The 18,370-nt window shown below is 34.9% G+C and overlaps 1 protein-coding gene across 1 annotated transcript in view; it reads left to right on the plus strand.

The window, feature by feature from the left end:
* Positions 1 to 18,370, plus strand: part of btv (beethoven) — a 123,426-nt gene that overhangs the window by 18,178 nt on the left and 86,878 nt on the right. Inside the window, exons 14-30 of the mRNA XM_067115238.1 lie at positions 749 to 957; positions 1,670 to 1,883; positions 2,193 to 2,426; positions 2,544 to 2,746; positions 3,394 to 3,590; positions 3,905 to 4,110; positions 4,605 to 4,802; positions 6,574 to 6,708; positions 7,006 to 7,196; positions 8,842 to 8,965; positions 9,654 to 9,791; positions 10,869 to 10,985; positions 11,979 to 12,071; positions 14,751 to 14,944; positions 16,133 to 16,271; positions 16,633 to 16,935; positions 17,880 to 18,196. Of these exons, the coding sequence (XP_066971339.1) occupies positions 749 to 957; positions 1,670 to 1,883; positions 2,193 to 2,426; positions 2,544 to 2,746; positions 3,394 to 3,590; positions 3,905 to 4,110; positions 4,605 to 4,802; positions 6,574 to 6,708; positions 7,006 to 7,196; positions 8,842 to 8,965; positions 9,654 to 9,791; positions 10,869 to 10,985; positions 11,979 to 12,071; positions 14,751 to 14,944; positions 16,133 to 16,271; positions 16,633 to 16,935; positions 17,880 to 18,196 (3,212 nt within the window). The remainder of the gene's footprint in view (positions 1 to 748; positions 958 to 1,669; positions 1,884 to 2,192; positions 2,427 to 2,543; positions 2,747 to 3,393; positions 3,591 to 3,904; positions 4,111 to 4,604; positions 4,803 to 6,573; positions 6,709 to 7,005; positions 7,197 to 8,841; positions 8,966 to 9,653; positions 9,792 to 10,868; positions 10,986 to 11,978; positions 12,072 to 14,750; positions 14,945 to 16,132; positions 16,272 to 16,632; positions 16,936 to 17,879; positions 18,197 to 18,370) is intronic.

Raw genomic sequence — 18,370 nt, forward strand, 5'->3', positions numbered from 1 at the left:
CCTGAGAACCCTAAAAGAGTTCAGAGGTCTGGGTAAACAAATTATTTATAAATTATAACTTCCCATTATGGGGTTAGATGAGAAATGAGTTTTCTATGCTGTCTTCTGTCCTATGTACCTTCTGCCTGAACTCCAGTTAGGTCTAGATCTTTATCCATCTACTTTGTCCATGATTTCACAGGTCTTCCTTCAGCTCTTTGTTGTGCTCCTTCCATATCTACTGGATATCTGCCCAAATGCTCTTCATCCTTTCTCATTATATATTCAAACCATCTCAATAATTTTTTCAGCCTCTGGACAACATATATCTCTGCATCAAATCTTTTTTTCATGATACCATTTTCTAGTTTTTCTTCAGCCATTGATCACAACATTCTGTGGCCACATTTTAAAAGTGTCTTCCATTTTCTTATCAGTGCTCATGTTTCTACTACATAAAGTAGTTCAGACCTTACGTACCTACCATACACAATGTTTTTATGCTGCTGAATTTAATGGTAAAATATAGCATCCTTCCTGTATTTGGTGAGCTGAAGGGCTTTCACTCCTTGATTTTACCTGTTTTGCCAAGACCCATAATGTAGATATCTATATTGCAATTAGTCTGGAAATTTGACACCATTAATGACTATAAAATTTTTTAAATGTTTGAAAATTTCATTAGCCAACATCATTTATTATGAAATTAGTCTTTTTAATTATCTGTCACTTTGCACATAAGGTTACATTCTTGCAATTTTATTTCCAGGGAGTGAGTGAAGTGAATGATAACCCCATTTTTCCAGTTATCGTTGAACGTAATGCACATCGTTTCACACAACTTTTTAAACGAGCAGAAGAATTGTTTGAAAGGTTGGAAGGTGTAAAGGATAGATTCGTAGACTTGTGTGCTCTAGGATCTTGTGACATTGAGGATCTAGTTGAGACCTATTGCAAAAGTTCAGAGGATTGGGACAGGTAAGCAAACACAGCATAAGAAATTTGTAATTTTTCCAAAATTGCTTTGCCAACATGCTCATATTATTATTATAGTTTGGTAGTTCAAAAGATCACAGACGTTAAACACTTCTGAGTCTCATAGCGCATGCCAAAGTGATTGTAAAGTTTTCTTATGACTTTGCAGGTTGTAGCCAGAGAAAATGCTGTACTGTATTGTCATTCAGTTTTAGTTACTTTTTTACATTATTATTATTATATTATTATTGTCTGTCTGTGCAGTTTCATTTCCTGACACTAGAACTCTAGGGACACAATACAGTTCCGTTGCCAACTTGTCTATTGGCAGTTGGTAATTAAGAAATATTATTATTATTATTGGCAATAGAAGAAGTAGTAGTAGTAGTAGTAGTTTAACCAGATCACCTAGCTAATTAACTATCTTATGGCTGGCCTACTTTTTTGTTGTCAGTTCTTAGGTGTTTGTTCATCAATACAGCCAGCCTGATGCATCATGAAAACCATTGGCTAAATGTTTGTTTGGTAGCTTCATGATCAGCCTCTTCACTGAAAGGATTGCACTAGTTCTTAAGATGGTTAATATTGATGTTAGAAAAGTTAAAGTATTGTACTTGTAGTAAGACCTGTAAGGTGTTTATTTTTTATTTATATGATGATAGGTTGATTTTCTCCCAAATTCACATTGTAGAAACTGGCCCTTTTCTATTTTCAGAAATTTCCGAGCATCAAAATCTAAAGGTCAAGAGATTGGGAAACTTCCAAGCACAGAGGAAAAGATAGATTGCTTCAGTGTCAGTTTCCAGCCATTGCGTGTTGAATTAGAGATTATGAATCGTCGTTACTGGGACATGCTAGTGCAGGGACTTCATAATGCTATAATCAGTGATATCAATACTATTGAAAAGTTCACTGAAGAGGCCATTGAGGTTTGAATTATTTTGTTCATTTTGCAAAAAGAATTGAAACCAGTAGTTTAATCAAGATATCTGCAAAAATATTTTAACTAGATTTTATTTAAATAATAGTCTACAATTTTGGGTTATGTAATCTTTTCCATAAAAAAACAGAGTAGCTTTCATAAGCTTGATCAGTTGACCTCCTCAGCTAGAGGATGTTACTGCTCAAGCAGACGAATGCTACTATGCTTAATTACAGAAAATACAGTATGTATATGATACAGTACATAATTGAGTGCTTTCACTTTAAATGAAAAGTTAATGTTTTGTCATGGCTAGGTTCTTAAGAGGCAGCCACAGAGTGTAGAAGAAATTGCAATGGCAAGTAACAAGCACACAGAATATGCAAATTTAACTCAAGACATGGTTGAACTGTTTAATGAAGCAGAGAAAAAAAACAAGATATTGGCTAGTTGGACTAAAGAGAGGGTAGAACAAGTTTCCAAGGTTACGATGCTCTGGGACAACTACAAAACTCTGATGGACAATCATGAACAAATTGTGATGAAGCAGGTATAGTATATTGTTGTTTTATAGAACTAATTTTTTTGAAATTCTTGGGTTATTGTGATTTTTATTGATTAAGGCTGAATAATGATTTCTGGGCCTCGTATGTCTTTCTTTTGATAGATTGAAGGAATCAAAGCCAACCTAGAGAGCCAGACTAACAACTTCAACAATGAAATTGAAAAATTTGGACTGCGATGGGAGCAGCTTCAACCAAAGGAAGACCAACTGGAAGGGGACTCTGAGCGTATTCAGGCAGCCATCACAATAGTTCGAGAGAAGCGCTTTGAATGGGATCAGCTAATGGAAACAAGGGATTCATTGAAGTGAGTATGAAATGTGTGAATGTAAGAAATCCATTAAGATAAGGATTAGTGGAAACAGTGGTATCAGATAAAAAAAATAGTTATATTAATTTTTTCCTTTAATAAAATGTGAGTGAATTGTGATCGAAGCCAATAGGAGCACATATATTTGATGACTATACATTAGGTGTTTTAGAAAATAATAATAAGTTTGCAATTCTACAATTTACTTTAATAGATTTCACTTCATGATCTTGAGCTTTAGGAAAATATAAATGCCAAATTTTAATTTGAAGTGTGTAATAAAGATAGTCATTGTTTTTGTTCCCATTGAGTAAAATCCAGCTTATCAGACAAAGTATAGCTATTTATAGTATATGTACATATACATATTATGTATAAAATAATTTTTTAAAAGTTAATAGAAACGTATAAGTTATCTGTGAAATGCATTCCTCAAAAATGATGAGTTGTTTCATTTAGAAATGAGGATTCTCTTGAGAATGGTTGAGCCTCTGTAGATATTGTTTTATAGTAATTTAGTTATGTTGCTGTAACCTTATAGTGCTTAATGACCTCTTCCACTAATATTGCATTTTTTCTCACACTTTCTTTGTTATTTGGATGCCTAACTAACAGTTGTTTTCAACATATGTTTACTAACACAGAAAGGATTATGAACACTTTGGAATGGGTGAACCTTACTTTCCTATATTAGATGAAATAGAAGCAGATCTAACCAAGCATGAACAAATATGGGGCCTCTTTGATGAATTCAGTTCCAGCATGGATGAATTTTCTAATGAGGAATGGATAGTTTTCCGAAGCAAAACTTATCGATTTGAAGAGTTCTTGAATAATTGGGGTCAGTTGAATAGAAGCGTTTCTGCACTAAGTATTTTAAGATTCCTTTGCACCAGTCCAAAATTTGAGCTATATTATATTTTGTGTCTGCTCTTGATTTTTAACTGCTTTTTACTAACAAAAAAAGCTGGAAGAACTTTGGTTATTGATAATTGTTGGTTTGTTTCTGTTCTGTTTATTTACTAAAAATCTTCATGATTTATGAAAGCTACTGTCATTTAAGGAACACTTGTTTTTTGCTACCTGAGAAAAAGCTTCAATGATGAAACACATTATGTTCATTTAAAACAACTATTGCAATTCTGCATCATTCAGGTGAGAAGTTACAGTCATCAGGAGAGACAACTCCAGTGACAGTTCGTCTGATTCATGAGCTGGATAAGTACCGAGCAATGTTGCCTGTGCTGAAGTATGTCAGAGGAGAAGTATTTTCTGAGAAGCACTGGATTGAAATGTACAGCCTACTGGGAATGCCTTCAAACATTGCTATTGAAAAGTTAACATTTGGAAATTTCTTAAAAGTATGTATTATCGAGACAACAAAAATTTACTGTTATGCATTTCAAGTATTCAGCCACGCTAGTATTTTTTCTTTGGATTTTCTTTGTTTTAGTACAGTAGAATGGATTGATAGCATCTTATATAATACAGTAGTACCTATAAGATTTCGAGAATTCAAGCTTTCACATTTAATTGTTGTCATTTCATAATGAGAGATTGTAAAAGATAAGAAACATCCCAAGGTCATTGATATAAGTTTCTTCGATTTCATTGTCAAATATCAATGAATGTTACAAAACTGAAGAGCAAAGTTCAGAATAAGAACTTGCTCACTGCAGCATTCTTCAGTTCATCAACTTTTTTTAACATATGTTTTTTACTGTAACTCGTGATCTTTGACAATACTTGTTACATATTTGTCTTTCTATGGAAATATTTGTTGAAGTTACATAAAAGTCGTAAGATATTCCTGTCATTTCAGAGAATTTCATTTTGTTATTCCTCCTTCCTCTAGGTACGTGATGCATTGATTCAACACAAGGATGCACTGAAGGAGATGAATTCCAAAGCAGCAGGGGAAGTGGTTATAAGACAGGCACTTGGAGAACTTGATGTGTGGGAGGTGGATGCTCGATTTACACTCTTGCCTCACACAGACTCTGGTGGTCATGAGATAATGCTCATCAAGGAATGGAAGGATATTATTAACAAGGTAAGTAGTAGAAGTTTAAGTTTTAAGATTTAGATATTTTATTTTTTTTAGGTATGTTAAAATTTGCCTAAATAAGAGATCTGGTGTGAAAAATTTCAAGAGATTTATATGGAAAATAGATTTGAACCTAACTTTTAGGCAATGTGTATAGGATTGCCAGATTGTTTTAGATAATTTATATTTTTAGGTATGTTAAAATTTGGCTAAATAAGAGACCTGGTGTGGAAAAAATTCAAGAGATTTGTATGGGAAATAGATTTGAACTTAACTTTTAGGCAACATGTGTAATCTGCTATTAGACAACAAATCCTTTACTTTATCAAGCAGGCTAATCCTGACTCAGTCCCAAGAGTTCATGATATTAGAGCTGTGGCCACCTCCATTAACTACTTCCATTACATGAATTTCACGGATCTTACCAAATACACTGGTTGGAAGTCACCCTTGGTTTTCAAACGTCACTATTTGAAATCCTTAGAAGCTCTTAAATTCTCAGCAGTCACGGCAGGGAACGTTGTCCCTCCCTCTGGTTCCCTTTCTGATTCCTAGTCAATTCTTCCTCCACTGCCTCAGTTATCCCCTTACAGTCATTTCAGTCAGGCGTGCCTTGACTTTCTCACCTGACTGTGTTATCTGTATATTTGTCTAATTGACACATTTATGTTATAATGTTTTCAATTTTGTATAGTTATTTTGTTTAAGTATTTTTTTATATTGTCATGTTAATTTTAAGCTCCCATCAGTTTCATTTGTACATTATTGTTATTATTGCTAGCAATTAAAAATTTTTTGGTGGACCTTTGGTCTTCTGTTCCCCTTACATTTTGTTATCTCTTGCAGTTTAAGAATGATATTTATTTCTCTGTTAATTTTTCACCGGCTGACACGGGACCCGATCCAGAAAAGGGATTTTGACAAAGGAAAAATCTATTTCTGGAGAGGGGACCGTGTCACCCGGTGACCCACCTTTGTCATGTGTCGTGTCCCCCCCATAGTAAACATCATTCTGGTGGGGTGATGCTTTCATGGAATGCGGCTAGCGGTGATTTGTGTACTGTCCATGAGTGGTGCATGGGTTTGTAACGGCACTCTCTGTGGGACTTTTGACTTTGGGATCTCTATAGGATAAGGTTCCGTGTTTTATAGTTCACCCTTTTCCATACACGACTCCATCTAATGGAGCTCGCTCTGTGGGTAGTAACTCCAGCATTTCATTTAGCTTTCTCTGGTATCTAGCAACGGAATTACCTAGAAATAAGTGCTGAATGGACTTTTTCACCGGGTGACACGGTCCCCTCTCCAGAAATAGATTTTTCCTTTGTCAAAATCCCTTTATACTATTCACAGGTCACATATTTTTACTTTTTAAGTAATATCTCACTAATGATATGGTGTCAATATAAGTTAAATGCATTCATTTTTTAAGTCATAAATCATAGTAATGAGCAATAAATTATGAATTGCTGATTAATAATGCCTATTTCTTTGTTCAAATAACAGTCTTTCACTACTTTATGCTGGGGACAAGTGATAGAAAACATATAAGGTAATTAGTGATGCAGGGGTTACAGAAAAAATTTTTTGTGGGGTTTCAAGAAAAAATATGAAGGCTTGATAAAATTTATTTGTACCTTATAATAAAGGCTTTTGAAATTAAGCTGACATTGGCCAATAGTCACTTCAGATGTCATCATTACTTGATGTATTTCATTTTGTCTTTGCTCTTGAACTAAAATGCGGTACAGTAGTTATTACTATAAATTTTTTTTAGGTGGGTGATCATCAGAGTCTACTACAGTCCTTGAAGGATTCTCCATATTACGTTGGATTTGCTGATCGTGCCAAAGTTTGGGAACAACGCTTGGCTGATTTGGATGAGTATCTTGGCAACCTCAACCATATTCAGGTAAATTACTTTTATTAAATCAGCTATATATGGTTACTGATCAAAGCATGTAGAGTACAGTTGTTAAAAGTCCTGTTTTTTATATAAAATCGCTCTTCACTATTTCTTTTCATAGTGTTATAGATATTAGTCAATCTGCTGACCAAAAGAGGAATTACTGTGAAAGCAAACAAAGTCAGGAAACAAGGACATAACATCAGGCCATCCGTAGCCTGGTACTAATGTGGATTAGATCAAGAGAAATGCTACCTTTGTTTACCTAATCACAACATTAATAAAACGGTCATGCATTTCCAGCGTAAATGGTTGTACCTGGAGCCAATTTTCGGAAGAGGAGCATTACCTAATGAACAGGGTCGGTTTAAGAGAGTTGATGATGATTTTAAGGCCATCATGAGAGATGTAGCAAGAGACAACAAAGTTGTGTCATTATGCCGCATCAGTGGCATCAGGAACACCCTCGTTACACTCTATGATCAACTGGCAAGGTGAGAAGGAGATTTGCTTACCCATATGTTTTATAACATGGGATTAGGTTTTAACTAACATGCACTGTCAGCGGTCGGTAAGGAATACAAAGTGTGATATCTGTATGGAATGCAGGTTTCATAATTTTCATTTTCTTTTGTAAGTGATACAGTAGTTTTTCTTGTTTGATGCTTGTATGAGCTATATAATGCAATATTTTGTACTAACTGCCCTTAGCTCTTTGTTATCTCAATTTAATGTTATATAGGCCTTTTTGATTATGCATGCCATGTCCTTGTATACTTCTTTTTTAATTTGTTTCAGCAAAGCCCATCAGTCATATATGTAACCACATTTTTGGTCTTTTAATGTCCTCGAGCTCAGTAGTCGCTTTTTCTAACAATCAAAAGAAATATGTATGGAAGTCTCACAGAGGATGCACCACCTGGGCCACCAGATACCCATTAATAACTTTCCTCACTTTTTGTGAGCCTGCAGCACTTAACAACATTACCCCATTCTTGATTGTACTCTTTCATTCTTCTTGTCTCAATTCCACTCTTATGCCTTTTAAACATTTCCACCACTTCCTGATATTCTACAGTTAACTCTAGGTCATCAGCACAAAGCAACTCCCGAGGGCCCCTTTTTTTACCTACCTTTGTAGCATCTTCATTACTATGGTTAATGGCAAAGGACATCTACATTTATCATGTGTGTGACACATATGCCACTGTTTTCAATCAAGATCCATTGTTCTGGTAGAATGGCATTAATAGCTTGATGAGCCTTTCGGGTACCCTCTACCTTTGTAGTACCCATTTAATTGTCACATTGCTATGCTCAAAAGCTTGCTCAAGATTGTAAATTTGCAAAGTTCTTAAGTGCCAGGAACCCCAGATCCATGCAATTATTCAGCAAGCAGTTAATTGTTTAAATTAGGATTGAAATGCGTAGGATTCTTGGTAGGTCATGAATGGGGGGTTTTTAGTAAAATAATTGTTGTATTTTCTGTCATATAAGACGGACTTTCTAGTAAAAAAGGGTCAAGGATATTTGTCTTAATCATCAGTGATTTCAGTGATTATTAACAAATCCTACCCTCAGAAGTAAACACAAACTATCGAGGTCTCTTATAACAAAATCTGACTCAACAGGTGTAAAAATCCAGCAAGGTAATTTATTACTTTGCATTTTGGGAACCACTATTTCTCATTATAAATCTAATATAAAAAAAAAAAAGACAGTCAAATAAAGTATAAATAACAAATATGATAGGTTTCATTTCAGGATGAAAATATTTGATAAATATTTGTTATTAACCTTCTGAGATTTTGGGAGGTCCAAAATATAGCCAGATTGATGCACTAAATTTATGGAAATCTCTGAGTGGATTCAAAATTTCTGTGGTTACATTTATGATGAATTTACATGGAAATGGATATGAAGAGTTTTCTCTCATTTAGATCTCATGCGCATCTAGATATCATGTTATTGAAAGACTGGGGTAATGGATTTTGAAAGGATAACACTTTCCTAATATTTGTTTCTTTGCTTCAAACTGGGGAAGGTGATAACTTGCCTTAACTGTAAATTGAATGTTATTATATACCCTTTACCGTATATGTGAAGTATGAGTACTTTATACATTTCTTGTTTCCTTAGGTGTCAAAAGAGTCTAAATGAATTTCTTGAGGAGAAGCGATCAGCATTCCCACGCTTTTATTTCATTGGTGACGATGATTTGTTGGAGATTTTGGGCCAGGCTACCAATCCAGAAGTAATTCAGGTATGTCTGATGATTTGAAGTAATGTACCTGTCAGCTTATTGTAAGCTTTGATAAGAATTTTAAAGAAATGTTTGATAAGTTCAGGGACCTCTGTTTTTAATAAAAAGAATGAGAGTTGCAGTTAGAATTAGTAAATGCATAATTTGAAAATGTGGATGTAATATTGTTAATGGTTTTTTTATGGTTTAGAATGTGTCTGATGGGAAATAACAGTGTCTTGAAGCTGACTCTTCTGTCTTTTATTTGGAGAATATTTTGGTCTGAGATTTTAGGTTTTCATAGCTTTGACAGGATCAGCAGGATCTCCTAACACTGGTTATTTGATTGGTTTATGTAGCTAGGTACAGTATTAAGATGTGAGGAGATTATAAGTAATTTTGGTATTTTTGTAATAACCTTTAGATATCCATCTGTGATCAGAAGTGTATTTCATTCTAAAATTAGTAAACTGTTTTATTGTGCTCCAACTATTAGTCAGGTTACATTCATTTTTCTTTCAAGAGAATGTGATGTACACGCTGAATGAGGTATTTGTCTGTTAATAATCCTGTTACACAACCATAAGAATTTATTTATAGGTGTAAAGTCGTAACTTTTTCAGTTAAGAATTTCTGCCCGTGTATTTGACCTCTTTATTGCATCTATTTACAGTCATGCCTGAAGAAACTGTTTTCTTTTTATTTACAGTCACACCTGAAGAAGCTTTTTGCTGGAATTCATAATGTAAGGTTCGATGAAAACAACTCCCACATTGTTGCTATGAGGAGTTTAGAAGGTGAAGATGTCCCACTCAAAAACCCTGTACAAATTACAAATAAAGTTGAGGTAAGACTATTTAAAATGATTTCTGTAAATGATTTAGTTTACTTTGTGCAACAGTCCCATGTTCTTACATATGTTTGTTCGTATTTTGATTGGTTGAAAATGTAGTTAAGTGTATGGTTCATTATTATTATGTTTTATCAAATCCATCACTTCATGGTACAGGCAGTCCCCGGTTAACAGCGGGCTTGGTTAACAGCGATCCGGTTTTATTGCGCTTGTCTAACGACGAAAATTGGCAATTTTCGGCGCCGAAAATCGCCGATTTCCGCTTATCAGCGGCAATAATTGGGTATTGGCACCGATACATACCTAACAGAGGCGCCGATAACCGAAAATCGGCCCCCCGCAAATCACTGAAAAAGCCCCGAAATCGCTGATTTTCGGTTAGTGGCGATTTTCGGTTATCATCACGGCCTCAGAAACGGAACCCCGCCGATAACCGGGGACTGTAGTTGAAAAGTGCATTCAGCTTGGTTTCAGATACACTCCAGAAGAAGAATCCCCAAGTGGTCATTATTAAATTTGGGGTCCAAAGTGCCTCTAGTGTCAGCAAACACTCCCAGTGTGTCTTTTTTTTTTTTAAACACCTTATCAGTTTCATCTAGAGAAATTTGGTTTGTTCACACATTTAATTTCATCTATATATACCCTTTGCAGTATTACTGTAATAGGTTCAATATGAAATAAATTCTACTTTATTTTGGTATTGCATTTGTTGGCTAGTTCATGAGTACCTGATACTGTAGTGTAAAGTTGTTTCTGTTATTAAATCAAGAGTTGTGCACTTTTAATTACTGTGTGTGTTTTTGTAAAGTAATTTGAATTAATTTTTTAGATTAAATAATTTTTTTTATTTGGGAGAGATTTTCAGATACTTATGGTAGTTTATTTTGTCATTTATTTCCTGATAAGACAATGTAGCTAATTGCTTAGTAAGGAAAATATCAGTTATCCTTATCAGTGACTAAAAGAGTTTTATAGTTTTATTTTTTAGTACTTCTTAGTAGATGGTATGACTTACCAACACTAGAAGAGTACTTTACTCATAATAAAGTGATTTTCCTCAACGACTTTCAGGAGTGGCTTGCTAAACTAAGCGATGAGATGAAACATACTCTGCAGCAGCTACTTGTAGAGTGTTTGGAAGATGGACGCAGTAGTTCAGGCATGGACCCATTAAAATCGCCATCTCAAGTAAGTTGCCTGTTTGCATCACAATTCAGATATACAGTAAATATTCCCTTTTGAGACTCAGAAAGTTCATAAGATAGTTAGTTAGTTAAACAAATCATTTATAACTAACTAACTGTCTTATGAACTTTCCGAGTCTCAAAAGGATAGGTGGTGTAAAGTCTAAAAATACTATTATATTTAGGTCCTTCAATGAATAAAATGCTACCAATGAAAGCATATGATGAGTGAAAGCTATTTAATTATCTAGTAGAATTAAACCTTTTGTAAAGAAGGGGTAGATCAGTGAAAAATGCAAGATTTAAGGTAATCTATTTTAATAAAGTAAATTAAGAAATTTAACTTCAGTACAAAGGAACAAAAACATACAAGCCATTAATATATGTAACACCTGGACTTGACCACCACTAGTACATGAATCATATGCAGCTTTTAAGTTTTTACTGAAATTATAAGAAGTACAAAAGTAAACAATAGTGTGTATGTTCATGTGTGTGTGTGTACATTCATTAAATTTTTTCATTATCATTGTGCTGTATCATGTTGAGTATATCTTGGTCACACTTCATTTCCAGGAAGACCATAAAGTAGTTCTTCAGAAAATCTCAAGTCTTTTAACATTTACAATTGCTAGTAGGATGTTTACTTACCTATTATGTCTTGCTTGAATTTATGTCTAATCATCATCATCAAAGAAATAAATATAGAGGAACATGAAAGAAATTAAGATTTTTAATGAAAAAGTTTTCCTTTTATATCTTTTAGTATTTTATTTGATAACTGTAAGGTTCCAGTGGACTATGAAAACATGTTCCATTCAGTAAGGGATTTGATGAAGCAGTCTTCTCTTATGATTGTTTTAGCATGAAAGCTGTAATTGCAGTACCAGAGAGATTATCAATTAATTGATGGGTTACAGTGTGAAATGCAGTATGTCTTTTAGTTTATAGTATAAAGGTTTTTTAATTGGTTATAAAAGCAATTCAAACTTTCCAGATTTTGTGTTTAGCTGATGCCATCCAGTTTACTGAACGTTGTGAAGAGTCAATTAAAGAAGGACGTCTAAGTAATTTCTTGAAGGAGTTGGAGGTATGTTTATAAGCTGTAAGGGCACTTACAGTTTTGTTTTTCTGTTGAGATGATTCTCTAATTTTTTATTTAATCTGTGTAACTTTCATAGGAACAATGCTATGCAATAAAATGGTGTAGCTTCATGTAAAGTTTAACTTTTTTCAACTAAAGTAAGATTAGTTATGCTTTAGGATAGGAATTCCCTGTAGTGCTAGATGACCCAACAGAAAAAGTTACTTTTCAAAAGGCAGGAAATACCTTGTCTGATCAAAGAAAAATGATCTTAGGTTATATATAGAGGAAACAAACCCTGTGACATGCATTATAGAGTCGTAATCAGTGTAGCAGAAAGCAAAAATCATGGTTAAATAGGTGAGCTCTAACAGATTCTGCACATATTTGATTGCCAAGTGAGTGAGTTTAATGCACTGGAATTTTACTGGAACAATGTAACGGTAGTTACAGTACATTTCATTATACTTTAAGTGAACAAATTTTTTTATCATATAAAATTCAAAATTAAATAATGACAGTCATCAGCCAGGCTGAATCCTGGAGAAAATCGGATGAGTCTAGTTCATCAGTTAGAGTGTTGGGGATTTTTGAAAAGACAACAGCTCCATAATAAAAGTTGAGTTTTTGGAATGAAATGAAATTCTGGGGGGAGCAAAGAGTTTGTGGGGATCAGTAAAAATGAACACAGAGTGTGGGAATATTGGTGGGACAAAACAGGGAAGTGAAAGAAATATTGTAAAGCAGAAACTTGGAAATTTGTAGTGCTCTGTAGGTAAGGTATAAAGGATTTGGTGTAAAATCCATTGGTTGGGATGCAGAGAAATATAAATTCTGTTGGAGTGAGGCAAAGATGAAGTGGCTGAAGATGTGATACAGTTAGGCTGAGTAAAGGAAAAAATTATAAAGTATATAAGATGATGATCTACAAGAAGGTAAGATGTATGTGTTTGCTTTACTCCCCACAATTATAGGAAGACTACAGAAAGAAAAGCTAGAATTTTGGGAAAAGAAATCAGGTGGCAGAAGTGCTAGTCAGATGGGATCCTAATGACAGGTGACATAAATGGCCACAAGGAACAGACAGAGCTGGTAATAATATTAAGAAATCAGGATGGAAAAAAAGTACTGTACTGGAATTTTGCCAAACCCCAAGGATTAAAGTTACTGGACACAGTATTTAAGAAGCCAAGAGAGAACAAGGCTTCTTGAACATGCTATGAAAATTATGAAAGGTGCTGGAGTAAAAGCTATACAAAATTGTTGAAATCAATAATTGTCAGTTTGGTTTTATGCAAGAGAGAGAAATAATGTATGCAGTTTTTAGAGAGAAGCAGCTGCAGGAAAAATACTAAATAAAGAATAAGAGATTATACCACAGACTTAGGGATCTCGAAAAGACATTTAACAAATTATTAAATGGGCACAATAAAGACAGAGTATATCTAAAAGACTGACACTGAGCTAGTGATGTTACTCTGCTATAACACCGAGTCTAGATTGAAGATGGTGGGAACTGTATCAAAAGACTTTTAGGTTAATGTGTGTTCAACAAGAATGAGGACACTTTACTGTTTGTCTGTGTAACTGAAGAAATTGAAAAGGTGAGCAGAAAAGGGGGGTCCTGGGACCTGGTTTATGCAGATGACCTAGTGCTGACAACAGAACCTGAGGAAGAGAAAGTGATGATATTTAAGAAGTGAAAGAGGTAAAGTATTTGTGTTACTATGGGGGTACACTGGACTGTGAAGCAGCAGTTAGAGAGGGGCCGCAGTCCAGCAGGGATGAAATGGAGAGAGATAGCTAGACTATTAGTAAATAAAGTTTTCCCATTATTAGAGAGAGCAAAGACTAAAGACCTTTACTACTCTGTGCAGCAGAAACATGATTACTGATAAGGTTAATGAACATTTTGAAAATGTGTGGCCATAAAATATTAAGGCTCATGGCTGGAGTGTGAAGGGATGATCATATTTGGAATGAGGAACTGTTAGAGATGTGATATCAAGGAGCTGGATAAAAAAGATATCAGAGACTGAAATGGTCTGGGCTTGTGATGAGCAGGGATGAGAAAAAGTTCATCCTTAAAGAATTTTGACAGTTTACATGATATAAAATGTTTTTTATTACTGTAAAAGCCTTACAGTATTATGATTAACACAGAGTATGGTTCTACTGGATGCAAGGTAGTCTCATGAAGTAGTTTCTTTATAGAAAAAGTTTGTTTTGTAGTCTGGCCAATATGGACCACATGCATATGGCTTATTTGTAATAAATATGGGTAAGATACAAAAGCCAGTAACAAAAACCACTATTGACAGAAGTAGAAGATGCATAATTGTTGCATTATGTACATCAAGTTGTCAGCAGCTCCAGGAAGTTTTCAATTTTGAAAATATACAGTGACCTGCAGTTGTTCAATTAGTCCTCTAACTTGGAGTCCTAAAATTACTGATTTTGTAACATCATCCTGTCGTAGGAGTAAGGGCTTGTCTGTGTTATTGTTTGTAAAGTTAGACAACCTTTTTATAATTAGCCAGGTACAGTGCTTTACAGTATTATATTTTGTATAGGTTTTAAGCAGCTTGGGTCCTTGATGGCTACATGTATAGGTTGATTACCAATAGTGTAAATTCGGTGTATTCTATATTGAAACATATTGTATTTTTTTGTGTGTATTCACAGGCAAAGTTGGAATCATACACAGGTGTGGATTTAACATCAGATGAAAACCCTGAATCAGAAGCAGACAACCGTGTCTTGGAATTGAAGTTAAAAGCACTGATTTTTGATACTATTCATAATATTGATGTTGTGCAGTCCCTCATACAGAATAACACAACATCAGGTACTGACTGGGAATGGCAGAAACAGTTGAGGTATGTGTTATAGTTTTTTCATTGCAACCCTGTCAGTTGTGGAAGCCAAAAATTCTAGTTTTTGAATGTCCCCAGACATCAATGTTTTTTTTGCATTGACAGAAGAGAACATCAGTAGCAAGGTGCTTGCACCACATGTAACCTCAAATATCCATCAACCACCTGGATCTTTTTTTTGTGAGTGCATTGGTGTCAACAGTTCCAGGCAGAATTACCAGGTTGTTTCCCCACAGCATGATTGTCAAGAGTGAATGAGGAAGAGAGGCGAGTTGGTAATCTTATTGTGATAGATGGGCAAGTCTTAAAAGAGGTATGGCATTTCTGATACCTTGGGGACGCAGAGAACTGTAAAGCTGAGACGAGAGAGGCATATGAAAGAGTACCTGTAGAATGGATGAATTGGAGAGAATTTAGACTATTGGTAAATAAAAGATTTCCTTTAGTAGAGAGGTATACAAACCTAAAGTCTTTCATCATAATTCCATCATTCTCCAACCCTGCACTTGTCCCTGTGCTGAATGAAAAAGTGAGGGTATGAAGGCATGTGAATGGGTATTCCCCTCTCCCCTTCACCTTCTGGCCTCCACCTCTAACTACCTTGTTAACAAGCCTCAGCAACCAAACTGGATAATGTTCAAAGGTATGCTTATATTAAAGACTTTCGTGTTGTAATAAATAGGGAGAATTCAGTATACTTGTAAGAAGTTATATCATCTCTAAGAGCCATAGGTTCATTTGGTAATCTCATCTACAGGAGCATAAAGGTGTATCCTACAGTTCTCAGCCAGTCATTCCTTGGGTGTTCAACAACTTGATCTGTCTCATGTAAATTGCAACTTGGATCAGTTGAAATTACTTTGTGTTGAAGCAAATCTAATTTTTTTTAAAAGAGAACTTTTACATTATTTATACCTCTGTCATCTTCTGGTTTCCATAGCTAAAGGTACAAACTACACAAAATGTGAGGTTGTTAACTGTTTGGGACCCATGGATCCATAAGCATATCTGCAGGGCTGCTGCTACTACTGTATTCTTTTTTCTGTCAAACAAAGGACAGAAATATTTGGGGGATTTGATGACCACAAATGGGGCTATTGATACACAGTGAATATGCCTGACAGATATTTTGCTTGTGAAAAAACAGATATTTATCATACCTACTTTTCTCATTTTTATCTGTATTTCCAGGTTTTATGTAGGTGAGGGAGGGAAAGCAAGAATGAAGATGGTAGATGCAGAGTTTGATTACACCTTTGAGTACCAGGGTAATGCTGCAAAGCTGGTTCATACCCCACTCACTGATAAGTGTTACTTGACTCTCACTCAGGTATGGATTGTTAGAAGTACTTTTTGGTCATATCTGCCTAGGTGTGAATTTTTTGTGTGAATTTTATATTATTGAACTGGCCTGCTTTGGTTGACATTTTATCACCCATGTTTGTATAGTTTGAAGGTCTTTGCACAGTCAGTGCAAAAATTGTCTGCTTTTTAACCATTACCATTGAAATTCACAATCCATTATTTCTATATATTTTAAAAAAATTCAATAAAGGTATAAATTTGTTATTATCTCCTTTAAATATATCTTATGTTCGCTGATATTTTCATTATTTTGATAGAGTATTAAACATAACTGTAATTGTAATGCTTACATTCAGTTTACCTGGTCAGTTTTATTGGAATTTTAGGGCATGCGCATGGGACTTGGTGGAAATCCGTATGGTCCTGCTGGCACTGGAAAAACTGAATCAGTCAAGGCCTTGGGAGGACTGTTTGGCCGACAGGTTCTTGTATTCAATTGTGATGAAGGTATTGATGTAAAGTCAATGGGTCGCATATTTGTGGGCCTTGTTAAATGTGGTGCTTGGGGATGCTTTGATGAGTTCAACCGCTTAGAGGAAGCAGTGCTTTCAGCAGTTTCAATGCAGATTCAGACAATCCAAGCTGCTCTGAAGTCACAAGCTAAATCTACAATGTTGCTTGACAAGGAGGTAAGAATTTGTCTTATTTGGATGATCAGTAATGCTATCAGAGAAATATCTAAATTCTGTTTTCCTCTTAATCAATGTATTTATATTTATTAGAATTATTATTTTTAACAGGCCATATTTTATTTTTTAATATGTATGCTAGTGAAGCATAGTTAATTTGTTTTCTGTAAGGATATTTCTACCTCTAACTCTTAAGCACTACATTGAATCTGGTGCAGACATATGTTAGCTGTTTGATTGTTGGTAAGTAAAACTTCAAAGGTCCAAACTAACTGAGAGGGACTGTGGCTGGATCTTTCAAATATCCAGATATTTGCAAAATTCTATAATAGGCTAGCTAGGGCCTACAAGACAGTAATACAGTCAAAAGATTTTATGTGGTTCTCACTCAGTAAAGCTATTGGTAATGAAAATATTAGTACTGTACAAAAATATAAGTTTTGATTAACTGTTAACAAAAGACAATTATTTTTGTGTGTGTGTGTGAGAGAGAGAGAGAGAGAGAGAGAGAGAGAGAGAGAGAGAGAGAGAGAGAGAGAGAGTGCACCTTTGACATAATCATAGGACAGATTGCAATTTTTGTATGTTTTTCTCCCAGTGAGCTGTTCTCTTAGTGATAAAATTAGTATAAAAGTAATGTACAGTAGTAGATCCTCATTCAAGAATAATTTTTAAAATTTAGTTTGTGAGAGAGAGAGAGAGAGAGAGAGAGAGAGAGAGAGAGAGAATGGCTCCAAGTCATAAGTTAATTCATTCATATAACCTATTTGCACACCCTAACAAGATCTAACAAGGCTGAAAAGATTAAGTGATGATGTTAACAATAAATTATGTGTTTTCCATGATCTGAGTTAACTTTGTTTCGATAATCTTTTGTCTGTTAGATTGAGTTTCAAGGGTAATAAAGCTGCTTAGCTGATTCTGACCTCACCTTTCTTTTGCAGATACCTGTTGATCCTAACTCAGGGATTTTCATCACACTAAATCCAGCTGGAAAAGGGTATGGTGGAAGACAAAAGCTCCCTGATAACTTGAAACAGCTGTTTAGGCCTGTTGCCATGGCACGGCCAGATAATGAACTCATTGCTGAGGTTATGCTTTTCTCTGAAGGTTTCAAGAATGCTAAGAGTTTAGGCCGTAAGTTGGTTGCAATCTTCTCTTTGTCAAAAGAATTACTGACTCCACAGCAGCACTATGATTGGGGCTTGAGAGCCCTCAAGACAGTCCTCAATGGTTGTGGGAATCTTCTTCAGGCCACAAGGTTAGTCTTGTACCTATATGCAGTAGTCTAGGCAAATTCTATTGATGTAAATTGCTCCGAGGCTTGAGCTTTTAATATTTTTGCAAATACATCAGTAGGTCAGTTTTTTAAACTGAGGTTAACATTGAAACCAGAATATATTTTCTCATTCCTCATGTTTGATGTTGCAGTGAA

This window comes from Macrobrachium rosenbergii, chromosome 13 (assembly GCF_040412425.1).
Source record: "Macrobrachium rosenbergii isolate ZJJX-2024 chromosome 13, ASM4041242v1, whole genome shotgun sequence".
Taxonomy (NCBI): Eukaryota; Metazoa; Arthropoda; class Malacostraca; order Decapoda; family Palaemonidae; genus Macrobrachium; species Macrobrachium rosenbergii.